We start from the raw sequence: 14,298 nt of genomic DNA on the forward strand, positions 1-14,298 counted from the left end.
TCTCTGCCACTATCACTGCTGCCTTGGGGCCACCCAGCAGGGCAGTGGCAGCAGTGCAGAGGAGCCTCAGGGCAACCCAGGTGCGGACTCAGAGCAGCTGCAGCAAGAAGGGCCTGGAAGTGGCGAAGTGGAAGAGCTGCTTTTTCCCTGCACTGAACTGCAGCTCCTACGCTGTGCATGCGGATTCTGGCTGGTTGAGCTGGTCCGCTCCGCCAGGCTGGGTCCAGGGCAGGCTGGGGTCGGGGCTGTGTACGCGGGTCCCCACCAGTACTACAGGGCTGGGGCCAGCGGTGGTGGCAGCCAAAAGGAGCTGCCACCACTACTTTGGCTGCCTAGAAAGACAGTCCAGCTGTGGAACTGCCCCAGCCCCACTGCGTGCCCAGGTGGTGGTGGGTCGTGTCACAGGCCAGACAGTGCCTGGGCCAGGCAGAACTGAGGGACCTGCTGTGTGCCAGATAAAATCTCTCTGCAGGCCAGATCTGGATCCGGCCTGTGGGCTGTATTTTGCCCTCCTCTGGTATAAACTGTTTAGGAAGAACAGGTGGGGAGAAGAGGAGGAGGTGTTGCACTTTATATAGAAGAGCCATATGATTATTCAGAGCTCCAGTATGAAACTGGAGATAGGCCTGTTGAAAGTCTCTGGGTTAGGGTAAGAGTGGGGAGAGCAACAAGGGTGATGTCATGGTGGGTGTCTCCTATAGACCACCAGACGAGGATGTGGTGGATGAGGCTTTCTTCAAACAAGTTCTCCATCACAGGCACTAGATCTCATGTGGGACTTGAATCACCCTGCCCCTGCTAGGAGGACACTACAGCAGCGCACAGGCAATCCAGGAAGTTTTTGAAGTGTTGGAGACAACTTCCTGGTGGAAGTGCTGGATGGCCATCTAGGGGCCATGCACTTCTTGACCTTCTGCTCACAAACAGGGAAGACTTGGTGGGGATTGTAGTAGTAATGGATGGCAGCTTGGGCAGCGGCGACCACGAGATGAATGAGTTCGGGATCCTGAGGAAAGGAAGGATGGAGAGCAGCAGAGTACGGACCCTGGACTTCAGAAAAGCAGACTGACTTGCTCAGGGAACTCATGGGCAGGATCCCCTGGGAGTCCAGGAGCACTGGCTGCTTTCAAGAAGCCTTACTGAGAGTGCAGAAACAAGCCATCCTAATGCACAGGAAGACTATCAAGTATGGCAGAAGACCAGCTTGGCTTAGCAGGGAACTCTTTAGTAAGGTAAATCACAAAAAGAAAGCTTATAAGAAGTTGAAACTTGGACAAACAACTAGGGAGGCATATAAGAGAACAGCTTGGGCATGCAGGGATGAAGTCAGGAAGGCCAAAGTGGAATTGGAGTTGTAGCTAGCAAGAGATGTGAAGGGTAACAGGAGGGGTTTCTACAAGTATGTCAGCAACAAAAGGAGGATCAGGGAAAGTGTGGGTCCCTTATTGAATGGGGGAGGCAACCTAGGGACAGAGGATGGAGAAAAGGCTGAAGTGCTGAGTCAGAAGTGGACTGGCCAAGTTCACCGATGATATCAAACTTTGGGGTGACGCATCTACACCTGACGACGGGGGTAATCCAGGCTGACCTTGACAGGCTCAGGAAATGGGCAGACGAGAACCTGATAGTGTTTAACACTGAAAAATGCAGGGTTCGCCACCTTGGGAGGAAAAACCTGCAGCATGTTTATAGGCTCGGCAGTGCTACACTGACTAGCACTACAGACGAGAGGGACTTGGGGGTCAGGATTGACCACAAGATGAACATGAGCCTTCAATGTGATGCTGTGGCTAGTAAAGCGAGCAAAACCCTGGCTTGCATCCATAGATGCTTCTCAAGCAAATCCCAGGACGTCATTCTCCCATTGTACTTGGCCTTGGTGAGGCCGCAACTGGAGTACTGCGTCCGGTTTTGAGCTCCACAATTCAAAAAGGATGTGAAGAAGCTTGAGAGAGTCCAGATGATGAGAGGCTGAGAACTATAGGACTCTTCAGCCTGGAAAAGCGCAGGCTCAGTGGCGATCCAATGGCTACCTATAAGTTTATAAGGGGTGTTCACCAGGTTCTGGGGGAACGTTTGTTCACCAGAGCACCCCCAAGGGATGACAAGGTCGAACGGGTATAAACTCCTACAAGACCGTTTCAGGGTGGACATAAGGAAGAACTTTACTGTCCGAGCCCCCAAGGTCTGGAAAACACTGCCGCCGGAGATGGTTCAAGCACCTACTTTGAACGCCTTCAAGAGAAACCTGGATGTTTATCTTGCTGGGATCCTATGACCTCAGCTGACTTCCTGCCCCTGGGGCAGGGGGCTGGATTCGATGATCTTCCAAGGTCCCCAGTGATCACAAGGCTAAATGCACTTTTATCATGCATTAGCAGATGCATGACGAACAGGTCCAGGGAGGTGATGCTTTCCCACCTATGCGGCACTGGTCAGGCTGCAGTTAGAGTACTACATCCAGTTTTGGGCACCGCACTTCAAGAGGGATGCAGAGACTCTCAAGAGGGTTCATAGGAGGGCCACTCATATGGTCAGAGGCCTGCAGGCAAGGCCCTAAAAGGAGAGACTGAGGGACCTAGATCTCCTCAGCCTTCACAAGTAAAGGCTGAGAAGTGATCTTATGACTGCCTATAAATTCATCAGAGGGCAGCAGGGAATAGGAGATGCTCTATTTACTAGTGCACCCCCTGGAGTAACTAGGAACAATGGCCACAAGTTGATGGAGAACAGATTCAGGTTGGACATTAGAAAGAACTTCTTCACAGTAAGGGTTGCCAGAATCTGGAACAGGCTTCCAAGGGAGGTGATGCTCTCCCCTACCCGGGGCGGGGGCGTGTTCAAGAGGAGATTGGATAAGCACCTATGTCTGACCCCAGTGCTTTTTTCCTGCACCTTCCTTTTGCTCCCTATATACCTGAAGAAGGACTTCTTGTTGTCCTTAATTTTTGTCGCCAGCCTAAACTCTAATCCTGCTTTGGTCTTCCTAACTGATTCCCTGCAAGTGTAAGCCAGGGAGGTATACTCCTCCTTGGTAGCTACCCCCCGTTTCCACAGCCTGTATACCTCTTTCTTTGCCCTTTGGAGGAGATGAAGGTGTTTAGGAACAGTGAGCATGGAGTCACCAAGGACAAGTCATGTCTGACCAACCTGATTGCCTTCTATGATCAGATGACTGGCTCTGTGATTGCAGGGAGACAGGTGAATGTGGTATTCTTTGTCTTTAACAAAGCTTTTGATATGGTTTTTCACAACATTCTTGCAGCCAAACTAAGGAAATACTGGTTGGTTGGATGAATGGACTGTAAGATGGATAGAAAACTGTCTGGATCATTGGGTTCAGAGCATATTAATCAATGGCTCAATGTCTACTGGCAACTGGTATCAAGTGGAGTGCCCAAGGGGTTGGTTCTGGGGCTGGTTTTGTTCAGTATCTTTATCAGTGACCTGAAAAATGGCATAGAGTGCATCCTCTGCAAGTTTGCAGATGACACCAAGCTGCGGGGAGTAGTAGATGCACTGGATGGTAGGGCTAGGATTCAGAGAGACCTCAACATGACTTGCATCCATAGATGCTTCTCAAGCAAATCCCAGGATGTCATTCTCCCATTGTACTTGGCCTTGATGAGGCCGCAGCTGGAGTACTGTGTCCAGTTTTGGGCTCCACAATTCAAGAAGGATGTGGAGAAGCTTGAGAGAGTCGAGAGGAGAGCCATGCGTATGATCACAGGTCAGAAAAACAAACCTTATGATGAGAGGCTGAGAGCTATGGGACTGTTCAGCCTGGAAAAGTGCGGGCTCAAGGTCAATCTGATGGCCACCTATAAGTTTATAAGGGGTGTTCACCAGGATCTGGGGGAACGTTTGTTCACCAGAGCATCCCAATGGATGACAAGGTCAAACGGGTATAAACTCCTGCAAAACCGTTTCAGGCTGGACATAAGGAAGAATTTCTTTACTGTCCGAGCCCCCAAGGTCTGGAATAGCCTGCCATCGGAGGTGGTGCAAGCATTTACATTGTACACCTTCAAGAGAAATTTGGTTGTTTTTCTTGCTGGGATCCTATGACCCCAGCTGACTTCCTGCCCCTGGGGCAGGGGGCTGGACTCAATGATCTTCCGAGGTCCCTTCCAGCCCTAATGTCTATGAAATCTATGAAACAATGTGGAGGATTGGACCAAAAGAAATCTCATGAGGTTCAGTAAGGACACGTACAAAGTCCTCCACTTAGGACGGAACAGTCCCACACAGCGGTACAGGTTGGGTAGTTATTGCCTAGGCAGCAGCTCTGCAGAAAGGGGCCTGGGGGGTTACAGTGGACAGTAAGCTGAATATGAGCCAACAGTATTCCTGTCACCAAGTTGCCGTCACCCCAAGGGTAATGCTTGCCAAGCTCGGTGTCTTTGTCCTTTTAGGGTCTCTTGTCGGGCTTTATTCATAGATTCATGGGTTGTTAGGGGCTGGAAGGCAGTATAGGGCCTTAAGGGCCAAGTTTGGGAGCTCCTCCACCCCTACACTCCCGCCTTATATCTCCGGAGATTAATCGGTCATTATTAGAGCTGCCACCCCTGTGTCATTGCTATAGGTGCTGGCCTTGGCCCCTGAAGTCCATCTGTTATCAGTATAGGAAAAGTTGAGCAGACAGGCTGCTTCTTACCCATCTGCTGCCAGACATGCATTCTCCTCAGCTCACTGCTGGGTCTGGTTTCCTCTAAGTTTTTAAGGCTTCTGCCCCATCCCTGGAGCCAATCATCAGCTGTCTTTGCTGCACAGCTGAGGCCGCTCCCTTCTGCTACAAGGAAGAATGGCCCAGAATCAGCTGGCTTCTGGCTCACTTGAGAAGCTTCTAAGGAGCCATAGCCATACCTCCACCAGGCGTTCCAGTTTGAGCCAATGGCTGTTTGTAACACTAGTTCCCAGCTCTGCTGCTCACCCCATGCTGCCAGGAACAAGTGGAGATGCCGTTCCAGCTCTGCTGCTCTGGTGCTGGGGCTGGGTGTCTGGTAAGTCTTGGGGCTCCAGTTGGCTAAGGCAAGGCGGTGAGCAGGGTTTCTTTCCCTCTCTTCTCCCTGGCTCTGCCACAGTTTCTTTGTTCCGTAGAAGGCTAATGGCATACTGGGCTGCATTGGTAGGAGTGTTGGACAGCAGGTCAAGGGAAGTGATTATTCTCTGTTCAGCACTGGTGAGGCTGCATCTGGAATATTGTGTCCAGATTTGGGACCCCCCCCCACTACAGAGAGGATGTAAAGTTGGAGAGAGTCCAGCAGAGGGCAGTGAAAATGGTTTGTGGGCTGGGGTACGTTACCTATGAGGAGAGGCTAAGGGAAGTGGGCTACTTAATCTAGAGCAGTGGTCACCAACGAGTGGATCTTGATCCACCGGTAGATCTTGGAGCGTCTTGCGGTAGATCTCAGGGCCACTTGGAGTCGATTTGAGCCTGAGGTGGGGGGCTGAGAGTCTGCGTGCATGCATGCACATGCCCCAGCCCAGCAGGTCTGTCTGTGGGGGAGGGAAGAGGTGGGGCTGTGATTGAGGCCCCTGTGGTGAGGGACAGTGCCTCAGGGGCAGGAGCAGAGGTAAGTTGAGTGGGGCTGGGTGGGATTTACCTGCTGGGAAGGCGCGCCCCCAAATAATTTTTTCTCCCTCTGCCTCGTTCTGCTCCCCCCCACCCCCTTCCCCCCCACAGGCTTACCCGTTGGACATAGGGCGGTGGGTGACAGCAGCGCGCGGTAGACCTTGGGTTGCTTTTAAATCATCTCCTACTTGAAAAGGTTGGAGACCACTGGTCTAGAGAAGAGAAAACTAAGAGGGATTTAATAGCAGCCTTTAACTACCTGAAGGGGGTTCCAAAGAGGATGGAGCTATATTCTTCTCAGTAGTGGCAGATGACAGAACAAGGAGCAATGGTTTTAAGTTGCAGCAAGGGAAGTTTAGGTTGGATACTAGGAAAAATCTTCTCACTAAGAGTGTAGTAAAACACTGGAACAGGTTACCCAAAGAGGTGGTGAAATCTCCATCCTTGGAGGTTTTTAAGACCCAGTTAGACCAAGCCTTGGCTGGACTGATCTGGTTGGGGATGGTCCTGATTGGAGCAGGGCGTTGGACTAGATGACCTCCCAAGGTCCCTTCCAGCCCTAATGTTCTATGATTGTATTAATATCCTGTTCATAATAAACAAGCAGTGCTAGTGCAAGGATTGATTATTGGCTTGGTTGTCTCTGCCAGACGCTCTTTATGCAGTATAGTAGATTTTGCCCTTGCAGCAAGTAAGACAACCATCCCCCCCTGACTCATTAATTCTTGTATAAAATATTTGCGTTGTTTTAGTCATTCTGCATCCAAGTCGTGTGTGGAGGTACAAGGGTGTTTCCAAATGCTTCTTCCATTTCATTTCTCTTCAGATGGATTAATTCTGATCACAGGATTTGGTTCAAGTAGAATCACAATGAACCTTCTTAAATGCGTTGGGTATATATTTTATGCCAGAGATAGATACCACAAATATGAATTATTCCATACAGAGGACTTGCAGTTGCAGGCACTCAAAGTAGGTCAAGAAATGCCAGCATTAACTTTTTTTTTTTACTTTGACAAGAATCTGTTAAGACAGTGGCCGCTTGCTCACTAGATTTATGCCTTGAACATTTCTGGCTAAAATTTGCCTCGCGCTTTAGTCCCATTGAATCTGTATCTCCAGGACAACTGAAGTAATGCAAGCTGGATTCTCTAAGAGTATTGTCACCAGAACTGCTTGCTATATTTCAGTTGCAGAGTATTTGAAGCTTGAGCCAGAAAGAATACAGCTTAACTTTGAGTTTGCATTTGCAGAGTTGGCAGTTATAAAGTAAAAATGTTTTCTCATATTGTGGAGATTTGATCTGGAAAGTGCTGACGCAGTAAATGCAGAGCCAAACAGCACCTTTTCTTTTTAACAAAATCATTTTGGAGAAATTCAAACTAGTGACCTTCACTCAGCTTTTTGGGGCATCTGGACCATTACAGTGTAGTCTTTTAATTCTAAGATTCTGTACTACTTCTGAAATATTAATAGTATTGTACAGTCTTTTTGCAGTTTTGTAGAACAGAATATTATTGTGCATTAGGCAAATGAGTCCAGAAAAATCATTTCTGTGAAAAGTAGGTAGCCATATTTAAGTAATATACTATGCAGTACTTTAATAGGGTGACATAAAGTCATGGTTAGGATTTTTGTGGTCTAGATCCTGTTGTATGTGAGATCATAGCTACACAGTCTCAGCTACAATGCCTGTTTTTTTGCCTCAAGCTGTAGAGATGTGCGCCTTTAGCTCAGGAGATCTATGGCTCAATCCCAGGCAGGTTGGATACGATAAAGGCTGTGACATTTGCTTGCCTTCCTAAACTGCTAAATCTGAGCTTTGTTAGTTAACTACTAGTCCTTCAACATGCACGTATGGAAGACTGCTGGTTGACACAAAAAAACGCCCAGAGGTGACCTAGACATCAGTTAGCTAGTGAGTGTGCTGTGATCACTGCTTTTTGTGCTGATGGATATCATCTCAGTGTTATCATATGCTCTTTTGTCATCTTAGACTACAAGTTGTTTGGGATAGGGGCCATGTTCCTGTACAGTGTTTGCACAGCTTGGAGCCAGTCTAGTACAAACCATTATGGCTGTAGTATAAAACAACCATTGAAGAAAAGGTATGCCTTGGAAAAGGACTGTCTGTCAGTAAAGAGAAGTCATGACAAAGAAAATAGTATCATAAGAGACCGAATAAATTATTTTCCTTGCTTGATATGCAAGAGTCCTAGAAGGTGCTGCATCTGTTCTTAAGTTTGTTTTAAAAATGTATCTGAGGGCATCTAAAACTGCAGTTGGAATAGAAATACTTAGACAATTTTTTAAGTTGGTGCTATGCTGATGTTAGTTGCGAGTATTCAGGCTATTTTCCATTCTTCAGTGTGGAGCATCCCCTTTAGAGTGGCATTAACTCTGGGCTCATGATCAAACACCCACCTTATTTTGACTGATTGTTACAATGATGCCTACTGCTTCCCTTTCACAGGACCCCCAAGGCCGCCATGTCAAGACATACGAGGTGTCTTTGAGAGAGAAGGAGTTTAACAAAGGTCCCTGGAAGCAAGAAAACGTAGAGGCCGAAGCATCCATGGTGATTGCAGGTTGGTCCTCCTTTACCAAAGATCTTGCTTCCCATGTCTTGCCTCAGCCATGCTGCATCACCCTGTTTGTACCTATTTTCTAATGAGATTCTGCATTCTCCTTCTGCAGTGCCTGAGCCTTTTGGAGGTGCTATCATCATTGGGCAGGAGTCCATCACATACCACAATGGCGATAAATATCTTGCTATAGCTCCTCCCATCATCAAGGTGAGAGAGCTCCTCTTTGGAATTTCGAATACATCTTTGGTAGTGCTGATACTTAGGACCATGTGTACAGCTGCTTCTCACTTTGCACATTGTACTGCATCCTGCACAGATGGCATGGTCTCAGGCCCATGTATATTGAGCATTCCCAGGTTTAGGAGTTTAACTGATTTTGTTTCCTCAGTTGCCTGTGGAATAGGCTACCTTTACTCCTGTGTGATAGCTTAGGGTATTACTGGGGTTTGCATGATTGGGTGTCTGGTAGAGTGGTTGGTTCCTATCCTTCGGTGTTTGATGAATATGTCAGGGGGTGGTGTGTTTTTTTGGCCCTGTTGGCCCCCTATTATAGCCATGAATATGGAGGGCTAAACTTTGTGTCTGAGTTGGGGAAAAACACCACGAAGCTCAGAACTTCTTGGATCCCAAAACAAGGGGTTAATTAGAAAGTAACGTGAGATTCAGGTATTGGCTCACAAAGAAATTGTACCTGTTGTAGTGTGAGTTACAAACTAGTCCCTGCTGGTCTCAGGTACAACACTTGAGCATGAGGGAATGCTCCCTCTGGGAAGAGAAGAGCTACGGACCTGAGGATAGAGCCAGGGGCGTGATTATAGGCAGCAGGGTATGACAGTCCCTGGGTGCAAACTACATAGAAAGCATAGGCTGGATATGGGGGCCATGAGAGGGGTTGTGCTTTTGACTGAGAGGAAATTGAAGATGTGATTAATGCTTGTTCAAAGGGGAAACCATTAATTGGTTAAAAATGCCTATAAATGCCATGCAAAGAAACACTGGCATCAGGTCTTGAGTACTTATAGGTATGAGGATGAGGCTGTTCAGAGCCCTGTGCTTTCATGCCTGTCAGATTGGTATGAAGAACCCCATGATGCCTGTGCTTTGCCAACATGTAACACTGGACTTTGCCGTGCAGAGTCTTTGTAGGCATGATGCCTTTGAAGCCAATGTGATGTTTGTCTACATCAGGCCTGCAGGAGGAGGATGCAGGTCTTCAAGCCAGATGTCTTGACAAGGGGCCAGGCAGCATCCATCACACAGCAGCACATGCACAGAGTTCATAGCCCTAAAACAAAGCAGCCTTGGAGCTATCTAGGCCCAAAATAGCATCTACTAGCATCTGAAAATAGCATTTTTTGATTGATCAGCTTGAAATGCTTACCTGGGGGAATGGGTTTTCTGCTGGAACTGCCCCTGAGAAGAGGAGGAGCATGAGGTGCTTCAGCCCGCACAGTACTTTTCAGAGACTTTCCCAAGCAATGAAAAAGTGGGAAAGTTCGATTTCAGATGTGGATGTAGTTATGAGTTCAGTGCTCTGGGAGGATTTCAGTCCATTTTTCCCTGGGTGAGGGAAATGCATCCCCTCATACTGGATGCATTTGGGGGTGTTCTCATTCTTTTCTGGCATATTGAATAGTGGCTTCTGCTGGGAGCTTGACACGAAGCTAGAGGGTTCCAGTAGTGACGCTGTTCTTGTGATTCCACCCTCCTCTGTACACAGCAAAGTACAATTGTATGCCACAATCGTGTGGATGCCAACGGGTCCCGTTACCTCCTGGGGGACATGGAGGGTCGTCTCTTCATGCTGCTTCTGGAGAAGGAGGAACAGATGGATGGCACAGTCACCTTGAAGGACCTGCGAGTGGAGCTGCTTGGGGAGGTAATCCAGCTGTATAGTGTGCAGTGCTTGCGGTCTTGAGTGCTTGATGATTTCGTAGCAGAATGGGCCGTTTGGAGATGCAGATGGTGAGGAAGGGGAGTTCTTGTTTGAGGCTGGGATGGGGTGACATTTGGTCACCTACTGAATCCTCTGAAGCATTAGCAGCTGGATTTGGGTTGGAGAAATAAAGTGTAGGTATTGCAAACTATACTGTCTTTTGGGGTTCACATTGGCATTGGTGCGTGGGACCAATTCTGGGGGAAGTGGGTGGATTCTGTAAGGGGATTTCTCCTCGGGCTTATCCCTCTCTCCTCCCCATCCTGTAGAGCTGGAGTTGGGGATTGGCGCTTGGAGGGTCTGTGGTGGGGAAATACCATGTATCTGTTACATACTGTGTCACTGTACTGTTTGGTTTGTCTGTCTCCTTGCCCAGACGTCCATTGCGGAGTGTCTGACCTACCTGGACAATGGTGTTGTTTTTGTTGGCTCTCGGCTTGGGGATTCCCAGCTTGTGAAGGTAGGCAGCAGCTCTTTCCCCATCATAGTCCATGGGCATCTGCATTTGTTCACCTTCACATCACTTTCCCATTGCCTGTCCCAGGCTCCTCGCATCTCCTTTCTTCTAATGTCCGTGTCCTGGTTCATTCTGGCTTGATTTTGTTTGTTAACAGCTCAATGTGGACAGTAATGAACAGGGCTCCTATGTGGTGGCCATGGAGACCTTCACCAACCTGGGCCCCATTGTGGACATGTGTGTGGTTGATCTGGAGAGACAAGGCCAAGGGCAGGTAATGTATAGGTGCTGCCTCACCTTTGTTAGTACTGGAGGTGTCTGAGCTCAACAGGGGCATGCATCTTGGGCATGTGTGTCCCCTGCAGAGGAGGAATACCTTTGCTCCATATTGGGCATTTGGATAAAAACTTTGGAATTCAAAGCAGTGGTGGTGGAAAGGCTGCTTCCCAGAGCCGCTTTCTTGTGAGGGAAAGTTACCCCTTCTGTGATACTGGTTCATGTAGGGTGGGGAATAATTGAACGCAAATGAAAGGGGTAATGCTCTTAACTCAAAAAGCTGCCTTTGTGCGGTAGAGGTGGCAGGATCCCATCTTCCTACTGAGTCCCCACATAGATGCCTCTTAAAGTGATGCCTTGATGGGGTGTTAGTGAAACACTCCCAGTGGGTAATACTGATTGAAGTTTCATTCTCATTTCAGTTGGTAACATGCTCTGGTGCCTTTAAGGAGGGCTCCCTGAGGATCATCAGGAATGGGATTGGGATACATGAGCATGCCAGCATTGACCTACTGGGGATTAAAGGTATGTGAGCCTTTATGGATTACAGCGCGCATGCACTGGCCTATAGCTCTCTGTCTGTTTTACAACTGTGCTTGGTTGTGACCCGAGGCGGTTTAGAAACTTGTCCTTCATGCCCACTGGGGAGTGTAATGAGGGACAAAACATATCTTTGCCCTACACTGGGATGTTTTATTACTCAAGTAAATGTAATCTCTGCTGCAGGTTTGTGGCCCCTGAGGTCAGACTCTCATCGTGAAACTGATAACACCTTGGTGCTTTCTTTTGTCGGCCAGACGAGGTAAGAGAGGGCAGGGATCCTCTGGTGGGCTATAGGCTGTGTGTGTTTTGCACCTGGTTTACTGGGGTCTCCCTCATAGGGTTCTGATGTTAAATGGAGAGGAAGTGGAGGAAACAGAGTTGACAGGATTTGTAGATGATCAACAGACCTTTTTCTGTGGCAATGTGGCCCATCAACAACTAATCCAGGTAATGTTCGGGCTGGCAAGAGGGGAAGGGGTTTCTTCAATTGTGTGATTCCACAGCCCTTCCAATTTTGGGAGCATCACAGTAAGAAGCTGATAGAATGAATGGACAAAATACGGCCTGCAGGCTGGATCTGACCTGCCAGCTGATTGAATCTGGCCTGCAGGCGGGCACCCACCAATTAATTCTGGCCTGGCCCACAGCTGCTCCTGCTATGCTCTTTGTGGGGCTGAGCCCCACCTGCTCTCTCCCAGGGCAGCGCACACTGCACTCGCACCCATGCCCACTTGAGGGCCCTGGCCAGCACACACAGCTTCTGGGCAGGGCTGCTGCCACCTGGCCCCAGTCAGAGTGCCAGGGTGTAGCCAGGAGCCAGAGGTTGTGGGAGAGGGGTGCAGACTACTTGCACCATCCCAGCAAGCTCTGCTGCATGCAGCATTTGCCCCCTCTCCTTTCCCCACCCCTAGCCAGCTCCCAGGACCTAGCGTTCAGGCCGCCTCCCACATACGCACATCCCACAACAACCGCCCCCACCCCCCACACACAATAAACAAAAGTAAGACTATTTTGAGATATTGTGCAGTCATCTCTATATATGCTACTCAAACATATATAAATCAGGACAAAAATATTTCTTGAAATAAAATATGTTATAGTAGATGTTTGATTTTTAGCGTAGGATTTGTTTTTTATTTATACTTCGTTAAAATGATTTCTTCTGAAAGATGTTGTGCACAGCCCTCAACTCGATTGGTTTGGCGCTGTTCTTGGTGTGGTCCGATGCCCCTGAAACCCCCAGTGATTGGTTGAGGGTGATGGAGCAGGTAGTTAGAGGGGTCACAACCCCTATCTACTTGATAGGTTGTGTCTGTGCCTTGTGACCTCGAGGGCAGAACTTCTGGGGCCCCAGGGGCACACCATGCACCTTCAGGGTAGGCCCTATGGAGGGGCAGTGTTTCTCAGTCAAGGGGTGGACCCTGTGATGTCAGGGGGCAGGAGACTCTGGGACCAACATGGCAGTGAGCAGGACTGTCAGGTAGGTGGGGCTTATGTCATGGACCATGTGACAGGATGGGACTTCTGGTTCCAAGATGGGAACTATGCTCCCCCCCGCCCCACTTCCCCAGACTTCTGGGGTAAGGGGAACGTCCCAAGATGGTGACCAGGGGGAGGGGCATTTGTCAAAGGGCTGGGCTTAGCAGTGTGACAAGGGGTGTACTGTTGTGGTCCTGGACAGCTCACCAAAACTTGTTAAGCTGCCGTCCAACTGAAATAGTTGCTCACCCCTGTAATAGAATATGTTCCCAGCTGGGAGGTGAGGGGAGGGGGAAGCTTTTCCATTTGGACTGAGTTGTGTCGTGCAGGGGGAACGGAGAGGAAGGAGGTGGCTTAAGTGCCCTTGTTTTAGCGGAGTATGTTTTTGCCTCTCCAGATCACATCCGCTTCTGTGCGGCTGGTAAGCCAAGAGCCCAAAGCCCTGGTGAGTGAATGGAAAGAGCCCAATGGAAAGAACATCAGCGTGGCTTCCTGTAACAGCAGCCAGGTGGTGGTGGCTGTGGGGCGAGCACTATATTACCTGGAGATCCATCCGCAGGAGCTCAGCCAGATAAGGTGGGTAAGATTTTTTTTTTTCCCCCCCTTCCTCAAGTCCAGGTTCCTCTGGCCCCATGGTCTAGTATTGACAAGTCTGTTTCCTTTCTTTGTGTCAGCTGCACAGAAATGGAACATGAAGTGGCGTGCTTGGATATCACGCCCTTGGGGGACACAAACGGCATGTCCCCTCTGTGTGCCATTGGCCTGTGGACTGACATCTCTGCCCGTATCCTAAAGCTGCCTTCGTTTGAGCTGCTGCACAAGGAGATGCTGGGAGGAGGTAGGCCCTCCCTTGCCAGTGTTCTGCATTGAGAGCGGTTAGTGAAGCTAATGCGATGCTAATGGAGCCTTCTGTCTCCCTCTCCCCTTGCAGAGATCATTCCCCGCTCCATTCTGATGACCACCTTTGAGAGCAGTCATTACCTTCTTTGTGCCCTGGGTGACGGGGCTCTTTTCTACTTTGGGCTCAGCCTTGAGACTGGTGAGTACATAGCCCCTCCTAGCCTGCACTGTATGGGGATGCAGTTGATCAGATCTTACTTTGGCTCAGGAGTGGGCAAACTACAGCCAGCCAGGCCATTCTATGTGGCTCGTGGGGCACCTAAAACATTTAGAAAATTTAATATTTATTTGCTCCTTGCTGCCTGTTAAAGATGTGACAGGGGCAGTAGGAACCATGGGAAGCCAGCAGCAGGACCCAGGAGCACCCCCCACCCCCAGCCATTTCCCTTCTTCCCTGCCTGTGCACTGCTTCAGCACCACCTGGCTCCCAGCTGCATTGCTGGACCGCAGGAACACAGGGCCCGTGCTGGTATGGGGGATGGTGGGGTGTGGGTTTGTTGGGTGAGTTCCACACACATACCCCACCATACATATGCACCCCCCC

General features: G+C 49.2%; 1 protein-coding gene across 1 annotated transcript in view; it reads left to right on the forward strand.

Annotated features, from left to right (window-relative positions):
- The window catches only part of DDB1 (damage specific DNA binding protein 1), a gene marked incomplete at its 5' end in the record, with an annotated part of 31,822 nt that overhangs the window by 6,942 nt on the left and 10,582 nt on the right, over window positions 1-14,298 (forward strand). The window contains 11 exons of the mRNA XM_025206941.1: window positions 8,049-8,163; window positions 8,273-8,370; window positions 9,884-10,042; window positions 10,476-10,559; window positions 10,714-10,830; window positions 11,255-11,357; window positions 11,559-11,634; window positions 11,714-11,822; window positions 13,252-13,430; window positions 13,529-13,692; window positions 13,786-13,893. Coding sequence (XP_025062726.1) covers window positions 8,049-8,163; window positions 8,273-8,370; window positions 9,884-10,042; window positions 10,476-10,559; window positions 10,714-10,830; window positions 11,255-11,357; window positions 11,559-11,634; window positions 11,714-11,822; window positions 13,252-13,430; window positions 13,529-13,692; window positions 13,786-13,893 — 1,312 coding nt within the window. The remainder of the gene's footprint in view (window positions 1-8,048; window positions 8,164-8,272; window positions 8,371-9,883; window positions 10,043-10,475; window positions 10,560-10,713; window positions 10,831-11,254; window positions 11,358-11,558; window positions 11,635-11,713; window positions 11,823-13,251; window positions 13,431-13,528; window positions 13,693-13,785; window positions 13,894-14,298) is intronic.

The sequence above is a fragment of the Alligator sinensis genome, unplaced genomic scaffold (assembly GCF_000455745.1).
Source record: "Alligator sinensis unplaced genomic scaffold, ASM45574v1 scaffold437_1, whole genome shotgun sequence".
NCBI classification, from domain to species: Eukaryota; Metazoa; Chordata; order Crocodylia; family Alligatoridae; genus Alligator; species Alligator sinensis.